General features: G+C 39.9%; 1 protein-coding gene across 1 annotated transcript in view; it reads right to left on the minus strand.

Annotated features, from left to right (window-relative positions):
• Positions 1-1,392: 1,392 nt before the first annotated feature.
• LOC126272515 (nitrilase and fragile histidine triad fusion protein NitFhit) overlaps positions 1,393-12,210 on the minus strand; it is a 67,627-nt gene continuing 56,809 nt past the window's right edge. The window contains 1 exon segment of the mRNA XM_049975417.1: positions 1,393-1,670. Coding sequence (XP_049831374.1) covers positions 1,506-1,670 — 165 coding nt within the window. The 3' untranslated portion in view covers positions 1,393-1,505.

Consider the following 12,210-nt stretch of genomic DNA (forward strand, 5'->3'; position numbering starts at 1 on the left):
GTTATGGGAATATTTTGAAAATTTTCAATTATGTACTTTTTGTAAAAAAAATTTAATCAAAATATTAATTACCATTTTGAAAAAGGTTATTAATTAGAAGTTATGTTTTTTGTCTATACTGGAAAGAGCATGAAAAATGCTGCAAAATGACACCTTTCCCAGTTCTCTAGCTCAATTAGGGCAGCTCCTAGGGAAATTTAAAAAAAGTCTGTTCACACACTTTTGGCCAGTTTTTGAAAAGTTCACATGACCATATTTCAGCAATGGTTTGAGGTAAAAAATTGAAATGTGGTATTTTTCTTAGTTTCAGCACCCACTATAAATATACCAACTTTCAGCAAAGTCTAAGAGGGTGAGGTAAAATTTTTATTTAAAGTGCGTTGATTTGACATGGAATGACACTGCAGTAGAATGAAAAACTGACAGGAGTACAAACATAAAATTATTAGCGACATAAAATGACACACCTGGTACCTTTACTCTGGGGCCATGTGAATAATATGTAACTCACATAAAAAAATTAAAAAAGGAACTAAAATGCCATATTTTCACTTTATTTGCACTTAACAAGTTTACTTGGAGCAAACTAAAGCAGGATATTGAAAAAAAGTAAATGGCCCCAAGGGGTCGTATGCCAACTATATCACGGAAATCAATGTGTTAAGGTATCACAAATCAAAATATCTGCACTAATACCCCTTACAAACTGTATAATCAGCTAGATCATTAAGCAACACATCCCACACAACTGGAAAGCATTACATGTGCAATAACATAGGCAACACCATACTAACTGCATCATCTCACTTAGGTAATTGTTCTCAGTATGTATTTTTATGGTGATTTATTTCTGTGGAGGGAAATGTCTTACACATAGACACAATGCCTGTTGTCCATCAACAAAACAATTAATGTTGCAGTAACTCACAACATTTGAAGCAAATATAACATCTGCTTACAAACTTCAGTTAGAGAATTGCTGCTTAATGTGAAGTAGTGAAGGCTTAATGCAATTTCATCATTAATAGGACAATTTGTTCTGTTTCAGTTTTGTGAATAAATTAGCCATCTTCTCAAGAAAACCTTATGAAACCGACAAGCATATCATGAGTTAAAGGCTGCAGTGCCTTTGCATCGAAGGTGATTACAAAACTTTGATAAGATACTGCTAGTGGATGGAGCATTTGGAATTTTACATCAACTGTTGACAGTATCCCACTAATGGATAAATCATCTGGATTGTGTAAATAAACAGATGAAATGAAACATTGTATGGCTAGAGCCTCCTGTCGCGTGGGCTGGTTGCCTGGTGCAAGTCTTTCGAGCTGATGCCACTTCAGCTACTTGCGTGTTGATAGGTAGTCATAGATAAAAGTTATTTTATGACATACAGAATCAGTAAAGATTATTTTACTATCTCTCTCATTTAAGATACATTAATATACACAACAGGTTATTAAAACAGCAGTGACCATCTAGACATACACACAGTCAAAACGAACAAACTAGGAAAGTGAAAAATGTCTCCTCAAAGCTGCAGCTTCATTTGCCATTTCGGATTCACTTCTCCATCCTGTTTCTTCTTTGTCATGCTTTTCCAGCTCACGATATATTTCATCGTTATCCTTAAAATCCCCAGGCCTTCTTGGAATTACATGAACATGCACATGCTGAAAAAAATAATATTAATAACTGATCCATTTATACTAAAAGATGTTGCACTACAAATTCAACTGCAAAGCATGTTATGAAATTAAGTTTTGGCTAACAAATTCCTCTCTTATAAGAGCTAGACTGTTCACAATATTACACCCTGTGAAATACAGATATATTCTGCTACTTTATGGAAATGGAAATTCTACAAAAGAAACGACAAACAAAAATGTGAAAAACCAACATCCCGTTTACAAATGATAGGTAGCACATAAACACACACAACAGATTCATAAGAATGAAACCTTGAATGTTGGTTCAACTTTCTAATGTGTTTCACATGTGCACACACATCCACCATTCACTGCTATGTACTTAAAATTGTCTTTACACACTTCTGTTTATTCTACTTTCATACACCTATTCAGTTCCATATACTCCAAGCTCAGAGTTTGCATTCCATCACCTGACAACTTCCAGGTCATCAGCACACAGTAAATAATAATTTCATCAACTTTATCTCCAACTGCGCACTACATCAAGACAGAGAGGTCACTAGTTTATGAGCAAGCAGATATAGTCATCAAAACACGTCATATTACCATGGTAGTTTTCACTGATAAACTAGTCTCTGATAATTACATTACTCAATAAGGTCTCAAACAGACTTCAATTTCACTATAATCGAGCATGATATTTAATTGCAAACATGTTTTTTTCTGAGGCTACACAAGAAGGTTTTATTTGAAACTGAACCCAACAATAATTGACATATTACTGATAAAAGGAATTCTCTGTAACAGACTAATATGCACAGAAAAAGAAAGATACCAAAACTACTACTGGTGGCTTTGAAACATGTAGGTTTCTTCACCTAAAAAAATAGAGGAATGGACTGACTGGAAAAGATGATACAATCAGTCAGCAAGAAAGTCACCCTTTTGTCAGGGTACACACAGAAAAGCAGAATGAGAGGAAAATCAGTTTTAAAATGGCAGCAGCGGACTTCTTTTAAAAACCTGTGAAGTTCAAAACCACAGCAGAGCAGCTGACGAAGGAAGCATATAAGAATACAGAATAGAGTGCAGACTAGGTTAAGGTGGGCGACAACAGAACAGAAGATAACACAAAATAAACAGTGCAGCAAATGTTGTTACACAAAATTCAAGGCAAACAAACTCTTAAACATATATCATGGATGGAACCAAGAAATAAATACATAAATGTGTAGGAGGAGAAGAGGAAAAAGATGATCGTAGATGATCGTAGATCTATCTTGAAGTAACTGTACCTCCTAGATAAAGGCTGGTCAGTATTTAACAGCATTATATACTTGCACTCGGGTATAGTTTAAGGCTCAAGCGATAGAAGCTGCTGCTTGGGTCACTACGCTGATAGGGTTGTCAGGTGTGCCACAGCTGTTAAGATTCCTGTGCAGCATGTACCACAATTAGTAGCATTTCTTTGGGATGCCAAGCAGAGAGGGGAGCCCAAGTGCAAGATTTTTGCACAGTGCATTTCACAATTAGTACAGAAAAAAGTATGAGAGAACTTAGGGGACACACCAACCTATAAGTCACTTGTGTGGAAGAAAGTTCTTTATTGCCCGGCTTACAATCAGTCTTTGACAATAACACATCAGACACTTGCCAAAGAGAGTAATCCCTGAGAATATTATGGAGCTTCCTGAAGACATCTATTTCTTCCACAAAGGCAGCCTGCTGGCTGACCAACTCTTTCCTATGACTTTCAGGTACTTCCTGCATACAACAGCCATGATCATTCTACCTGCACAATCCAAATTTGGCAAAAGCGTAAAAGAAAGTTACAGTTTGACATACAGACGAAAATGTGTCTAAACAATACAACAGCTGCATGTTGTTGTTGTTGTCTTCAGTCCTGAGACTGGTTTGATGCAGCTCTCCATGCTACTCTATCCTGTGCAAGCTGCTTCATCTCCCAGTACCTACTGCAACCTACATCCTTCTGAATCTGCTTAGTGTACTCATCTCTCGGTCTCCCTCTACGATTTTTACCCTCCACGCTGCCCTCCAACGCTAAATTTGTGATCCCTTGATGCCTCAAAACATGTCCTACCAACCGATCCCTTCTTCTAGTCAAGTTGTGCCACAAACTTCTCTTCTCCCCAATCCTATTCAATACCTCCTCATTAGTTACGTGATCTATCCACCTTATCTTCAGTATTCTTCTGTAGCACCACATTTCGAAAGCTTCTATTCTCTTCTTGTCCAAACTAGTTATCGTCCATGTTTCACTTCCATACATGGCTACACTCCAAACAAATACTTTCAGAAACGACTTCCTGATACATAAATCTATATTCGATGTTAACAAATTTCTCTTCTTCAGAAACGCTTTCCTTGCCATTGCCAGTCTACATTTTATATCCTCTCTACTTCGACCATCATCAGTTATTTTACTTCCTAAATAGCAAAACTCCTTTACTACTTTAAGTGTCTCATTTCCTAATCTAATTCCCTTAGCATCACCCGATTTAATTTGACTACATTCCATTATCCTCGTTTTGCTTTTGTTGATGTTCATCTTATATCCTCCTTTCAAGACACTGTCCATTCCGTTCAACTGCTCTTCCAAGTCCTTTGCCGTCTCTGACAGAATTACAATGTCATCGGCGAACCTCAAAGTGTCCATGAATTTTAATACCTACTCCAAATTTTTCTTTTGTTTCCTTTACTGCTTGCTCAATATACAGATTGAATAACATCGGGGAGAGGCTACAACCCTGTCTCACTCCCTTCCCAACCACTGCATCCCTTTCATGTCCACCGACTCTTATAACTGCTATCTGGTTTCTGTACTAATTGTAAGTAGCCTTTCGCTCCCTGTATTTTACCCCTGCCACCTTTAGAATTTGAAAAAGAGTATTCCAGTCAACATTGTCAAAAGCTTTCTCTAAGTCTACAAATGCTAGAAACATAGGTTTGCCTTTTCTTAATCTTTCTTCTAAGGTAAGTCGTAAGGTCAGTATTGCCTCACGTGTGCCAACATTTCGACGGAATCCAAACTGATCCTCCCTGAGGTCCGCATCTACCGGTTTTTCCATTCGTCTGTAAAGAATTCACGTTAGTATTTTGCAGCTGTGACTTATTAAACTGATAGTTCGGTAATTTTCACATCTGTCAGCACCTGCTTTGTTTGGGATTGGAATTATTATATTCTTCTTGAAGTCTGAGGGTATTTCGCCTGTCTCATACATGTTGCTCACCAGCTGGTAGAGTTTTGTCATGACTGGCTCTCCCAAGGCTGTCAGTAGTTCTAATGGAATGTTGTCTACTCCGGGGGTCGTGTTTCAACTCAGGTCTTTCAGTGCTCTGTCAAACTCTTCACGCAGTATCGTATCTCCCATTTCGTCTTCATCTACATCCTCTTCCATTTCCATAATATTGTCCTCAAGTACATCACCCTTGTATAAACCTTCTATATACTCCTTCCACCTTTCTGCCTTCCCTTCTTTGCTTAGAACTGGGTTGCCATCTGAGCTCTTGATATTCATACACGTGGTTCTCTTCTCTCCAAAGGTCTCTTTAATTTTCCTGTAGGCAGTATCTATCTTACCCCTAGTGAGATAAGCTGCTACATCCTTACATTTGTCCTCTAGCCATCCCTGTTTAACCATTTTGCACTTCCTGTCGATCTCATTTTTGAGACGTCTGTATTCCTTTTTGCCTGCTTCATTTACTGCATTTTTATATTTTCTCCTTTCATCAATTAAATTCAATATTTCTTCTGTTACCCAAGGATTTCTAGCAGCCCTCGTCTTTGTACCTACTTTATCCTCTGCTGTCTTCACTAGTTCATCCCTCAGAGCTACCCATTCTTCTTCTACTGTATTTCTTTCCCCTATTCCTGTCAATTGTCCCCTTATGCTCTCCCTGAAACTCTGTACAACCTCTGGTTCTTTCAGATTATCCTGGTCCCATCTCCTTAATTTCCCACATTTTTGCAGTTTCTTCAGTTTTAATCTACAGGTCATAACCAATAGATTGTGGTCAGAATCCACGTCTGCCCCTGGAAATGTCTTACAACTTAAAACCTGGTTCCTAAATCTCTGTCTTACCATTATATAATCTATTTGATACCTTTTAGTATCTCCAGGGTTCTTCCACGTATACAACCTTCTTTCATGATTCTTAAACCAAGTGTTAGCTATGATTAAGTTGTGCTCTGTGCAAAATTCTACTAGGCGGCTTCCTCTTTCATTTCTTAGCCCCAATCCATATTCACCTACTATGTTTCCTTCTCTCCCTTTTCCTACACTCGAATTCCAGGCACCCATTATTATTAAATTTTCGTCTCCCTTCACTATCTAAACAATTTCTTTTATTTCATCGTACATTTCTTCAATTTCTTCATCATCTGCAGAGCTAGTTGGCATATAAACTTGTACTACTGTAGTAGCTGTGGGCTTCGTATCTATCTTGGCCACAATAATGCGTTCACTATGCTGTTTGTAGTAGCTTACCCGCATTCCTATTTTCCTATTCATTATTAAACCTACTCCTGCATTACCCCTATTTGATTTTGTGTTTATAACCCTGTAGTCACCTAACCAGAAGTCTTGTTCCTCCTGCCACCGAACTTCACTAATTCCCACTATATCTAACTTTAACCTATCCATTTCCCTTTTTAAATTTTCTAACCTACCTGCCCGATTAAGGGATCTGACATTCCACGCTCCGATCCGTAGAACGCCAGGTTTCTTCCTCCTGATAACGACATCCTCCTGAGTAATCCCCACCCGGAGATCCGAATGGGGGACTATTTTACCTCCGGAATATTTTACCCAAGAGGATGCCATCATCATTTAATCATACAGTAAAGCCGCATGTCCTCGGGAAAAATTACGGCTGTAGTTTCCCCTTGCTTTCAGCCGTTCGCAGTACCAGCACAGCAAGGCCGTTTTGGTTAATGTTGCAAGGCCAGATCAGTCAATCATCCAGACTGTTGCCCCTGCAACTACTGAAAAGGCTGCTGCCCCTCTTCAGGAACCACACGTTTGTCTGGCCTCTCAAGAGATACCCCTCCGTTGTGGTTGCACCTACGGTACGGCCATCTGTATCGCTGAGGCATGCAAGCCTCCCCACCAACGGCAAGGTCCATGGTTCATGGGGGGGTGGGGGGGGGGTGGGGGGGGGACAGCTGCATAAGGCAAGTATTTTGGAATTTCTTGAAGAAAGATATGACATGTTTTCCAGTCCTTCTTGCTTTGTTCTTGCGCTGCATTAATTTTGTGCCAAGGTACACCAAAATGTTTTTACAACATTCTTCTAACAATGCAGTTGGCAAACCCAAGGAGAGAAGCATGTTTCCTTGTGGAACACCTGGGAGACTGCTTGATGCAGAAACTTTACACACAAATATTTTCAGTCATTCAAACACTATGGTGTTTGAGACCAAAGATTATGGTTTAACTTCCTGATGATGACAAGGTCATTATTATTACCAGTTCTATGTCATTCACCAGCCACAGCTAGACTGACAGCATCAAGATACAACATTATCAAAATACATTAATACAACTCTACTATGATAGTAATTTAATACCAGAAGACATATTTAAGTTATAAATTAGATTACAGTAATATCACAACAATAAAATAGATACAAGTATACAATTAAATTAAATATAATGGTTGCTTTTGGAGTCATGGAACTGAGCTGCACCTCAAGTACACATTATGCTATTACTAGGGAAGAATTCTTCATTATTGTAGAAGGGTTGCTTACACAAAATAGTAGTTTTAAACTGCTCCCATGGTAAAGACTGAATGTCATCAGATAGAGCATTAAACAATTTTAGGGCCACCAATCGATACCTTGGCATGTCGATACTGTCTTTGATGTGAGTGCTGTATTTGTGAACTTCATTTCTCTTTCTGTAGATATCATGGTTTCTCTTTATGTCGAAAAGGCAGTTCAATATATACTGGCTGTAAACAGTCAGAACGCCTAACCTGGTGAAAATTGATTTACAGTGGTCTGTTTTTTTGCTTAAAGTAATGATCCTCATTGCTTTCTTTAGCAGTAAAAGCACATCTTGCAGCCAGTAGAATGGCCCCAAAACAACAGCCCATAACTGATGTGGCTGTCGAACATTGCATAGTACACAGTTGGCAGGTACTGTTCTGGTACTATGCTTTTCAGTTTTCTCAAGAGGTACAGGACCCGTGAAAATTTGGAACATACATGTTTAGTATGCTCTTGCCAGGTTAATTTGATATCAATGAGAAAGCCCAGAAGTTTAACATCTGCTGCGTTACCCAGTGCTCCAGTATTGTTGAGGCTGCATATAATCCTATGTGTGTTTTTTCTTCACTAATTTTCATTTTGTTCAAGATAAACCAGGCTTTAGCTTCACTGAACAAGACTTCTGTTTGTTGGACTGCCTGTACAACATTGTCTCCTTTTGAGAACAAGGTTGTATCATCCGCAAACTGCAAGGTGTGCCCATTGGAGCCTATGTCATTTACGAAGATAAGGAACAGCAAGGCCCTATTTCTGATCCCTGTGGCACACCATGCTGAAGCTTCTTGTAGTAGTAGAGGGGTTTGGGCGCACAACAGCAAGGTCTTCAGCGCCCATTCAGTAACTTAGTGAGACGGGTGTCAAGAAAAATCCCAGAACAGGAATATAAAACGGAACAGAAAAAATGGGTAATAATCGTCGAAAAACGTGCTCACCCACACCAAAGCGTGGGATCAAGCAGAGCGTCAGCAGTAAAACATGGAAAACACAGGAAGAAAATGATAGAAGAAGCTAAAACAATGTAGCAGATGGAAGTGGCTGGCTGACCGCAAGGAAAAAAGGGGAGGAGTCAGCCACTCTGCAATACACTAAAACCTCCAGCCTGAAATATTAGGCCAGAGTCCAGACACATCACAAAACTTAAAAACCCTAGACACACACGTCTCATCATTAGCTAAAACAGAAGGCAGAGCCCCAGCAACTTGTGCTTCTGCCCGTGCATCACGGTATAAAATGCAGTCTGTTAAAATGTGCCGGACAGAAATGTGCACACCACAAGCATCACAAAATGGTGGATCTTACCGCCGTAATAAAAAGCTATGTGTGAGAGGACAGTGCCCGATCCGAAGACGTGTGAGGGCCACCTCCTCCCGCCTGAGCAACTGGCAGGAGGAACGCCACGGACGAGTGGTTGACTTTATCAACCACAGTTTATTGGCCGTCACCGCCAGCCATTCGTCCTCCCACAACTCCATGCACTTCCTGTGGAGTGCAGCGATGACTGACTGCAAGGGAATAGGACAGTGGACCACATACTGCTCTCTGCAGGCCTCCTTGGCAGCCCGATCGGCCTGTTCATTGCCCCAGATGCCAACATGACCAGGCACCCAGCAGAAGGATACTTCTGTACCCCGCTGTTGGAGCAAGTACAGTTGGTCATGTATCAGCTGGACCATCGCCTCAGTCGGATACAAGTTCTGCAGTGATTGTAAGGCACTTCTCCAGGAGGGAACTACTCAAAAGGACGTCGTTATCAGGGGAAAGAAAACTGGCATTCTATGGATCAGAGCGTGGAATGTCAGATCCCTTAATTGGGCAGGTAGGTTAGAAAATTTAAAAAGGAAAATGGATAGGTTACAGTTAGATATAGTGGGAATTAGTGAAGTACGGTGGCAGGAGGAACAAGACTTCTGGTCAGGTGACTACAGGGTTAGAAACACAAAATCAAATAGGGGTAATGCAGGAGTAGGTTTAATAATGAATAGGAAAATAGGAATGCGGCTAAGCTACTACAAACAGCATAGTGAACGCATTATTGTGGCCAAGATAGACACGAAGCCCACACCTATCACAGTAGTACAAGTTTATATGCCAACTAGCTGATGATGAAAAAATTGAAGAAATGTATGATGAAATAAAAGAAATTATTCAGACAGTGAAGGGAGACGAAAATTTAATAGTCATGGGTGACTGGAATTCGGTAGTAGGAAAAGAGAGAGAAGGAAACGTAGTAGGTGAATATGAATTGGGGGTGAGAAATGAAAGAGGAAGCCGCCTGGTAGAAATTTATGCAGAGCATAACAATCATAGCTAACACTTGGTTCAAGAATCATGAAAGAAGGTTGTATACATGGAAGAACCCTGGAGATACCAAAATGTTGTGAACTGTAGATTAAAACTGAAGAAACTGCAAAAAGGTGGGAATTTAAGGAGATGGGACCTGGATAAACTGACTAAACCAGAGGTTGTACAGAGTTTCAGGGAGAGCGTAAGGGAACAAATGGCAGGAAAATTAAAGAGACCTTTGGAGAAAAGAGAACCACTTGCATGAATATCAAGAGCTCAGTTGGAAACCCAGTTCTAAGCAAAGAAGGGAAAGCAGAAAGGTGAAAGGAGTATATAGAGGTCTATACGAGGGCAATGTACTTGAGGACAATATTATGGAAATGGATGAGGATGTAGATGAAGATGAAATGGGAGATATGACACTGGAGAAGAGTTTGACAGAGCACTGAAAGACCTGAGTCAAAACAAGGCCCCAGGAGTAGACAACATTCTATTAGAGCTACTGACGGCCTTGGGAGAGCCAGTCCTGACAAAACTCTACCATCTTGTGAGCAAGATGTATGAGGCAGGCGAAATACCCTCAGACTTCATGAAGAATATAATAATTCCAATCCCAAAGAAAGCAGGTGTTGACAGATGTGAAAATTACCGAACTATCAGTTTAATAAGTCACGGCTGCAAAATACTAACGCGAATTCTTTACAGACGAATGGAAAAACTAGTAGAAGCCGACCTTGGGGAAGATCAGTTTGGATTCCGTAGAAATGTTGGAACACGGGAGGCAATACTGACCCTACAGCTTATCTTAGAAGCTAGATTAAGGAAAGGAGAACCTATGTTTCTAGCATTTGTAGACTTAGAGAAAGCGTTTCACAATGTTGACTGGAATACTCTCTTTCAAATTCTGAAGATGGTAGGGGTAAAATATAGGGAACGAAAGGCTATTTGCAATTTGTATAGGAACCAAATGGCAGTTATAAGAGTTGAGGGGCATGAAAGGGGAGCAGTGGTTGGGAAGGGAGTGAGACAGGGTTGCAGCCTCTCCCTGATGTTATTCAATCTGTATATTGAGCAGGCAGTGAAGGACACAAAAGAAAAATTCGGAGTAGGTATTAAAATCCATGGAGAAGAAATAAAAACTTTGAGGTTCGCCGATGACATTCTGTCAGAGATAGCAGAGGACTTGGAAGAGCAATTGAATGGAATGGATGGTGTTCTTGAAGGGAGGATATAAGATGAACACCAACAAAAGCAAAACGAGGATAATGGAATGTAGTCGAATTAAGTCGGGAGATGCTGAGGGTATTAGATTAGGAAATGTGACACTAAAAGTAGTAAAGGAGTTATGCTATTTGGGGAGCAAAATGACTGATGATGGTCGAATTAGAGAGGATATAAAATGTAGACTGGTAATGGGAAGGAAAGCATTTCCGAAGAAGAGAAATTTGTTAACATGGAGTATAAATTTAAGTGTCAGAAAGTCGTTTCTGAAAGTATTTGTATGGAGTGTAGCCATGTATGGAAGTGAAACGTGGATCATAAATAGTTTAGACAAGAGAATAGAAGCTTTCGAAATGTGGTGCTACAGAAGAATGCTGAAGATTAGATGGGTAGATCACATAACTAATGAGGAGGTATTGAATAGGATTGGGGAGAAGAGAAGTTTGTGGCACAACTTGACTAGAAGAAGGGATTGGTTGGTAGGACATGTTCTGAGGCATCAAGAGATCACCAATTTAGTATTGGAGGGCTGCGTGTAGGGTAAAAATCGTAGAGGGAGACCAAGAGATGAATACACCAAGCAGATTCAGAAGAATGTAGGTTGCAGTAGGTACTGGGAGATGAAGAAGCTTCCACAGGATAGAGTAGCATGGAGAGCTGCATCAAACCAATTTTAGGACTGAAGACCACAACAACAACAACAACTCACACTTAGCACAAAGCATGCTTTCACTGAACGCCATTAGGGATGGAGCAAAAGCTTCAACTCGTGAAGGAAACTTGCTGTCCCTTTCAAAGGAACCTCATTTGGTAGTATGATGCTGCATTTTGTTGTAGTATTGATCCAACAATCACCATACCCAAAACCAACAAAGGAAACAGTGTTTCGATCAGGATTAAGAGGCTTTCACCGCAGTCGGAAGTGCTTATGGAGTCCTCATGATGAGATCACTGATCCACTTCTCTTAAAATGTGTTTTCACACTAAAATCACTATGTCTGAATGATTGACCTAAGGAAATGATTGAAAATGGTAACTCACTATACAACTAGTGAGTTTCTGTGTACTCCTCAATGACACCATTAATGTACACTCTTCATACATTTGGCAGTGATCCTTCAAATATGGCACTTATTTCTCCTCAAGCCCTCTCATGGAATCAGTACTCACTGCCATTATTAAAGCATTATAATTCTGCTGTCATTAGTTTCAATCCCATCCTGTATCAGTGTAAGACAATATAATACAGATTTTCTTAGTAAT

The sequence above is a fragment of the Schistocerca gregaria genome, chromosome 5 (genome assembly GCF_023897955.1).
Source record: "Schistocerca gregaria isolate iqSchGreg1 chromosome 5, iqSchGreg1.2, whole genome shotgun sequence".
Classification (NCBI taxonomy): domain Eukaryota; kingdom Metazoa; phylum Arthropoda; class Insecta; order Orthoptera; family Acrididae; genus Schistocerca; species Schistocerca gregaria.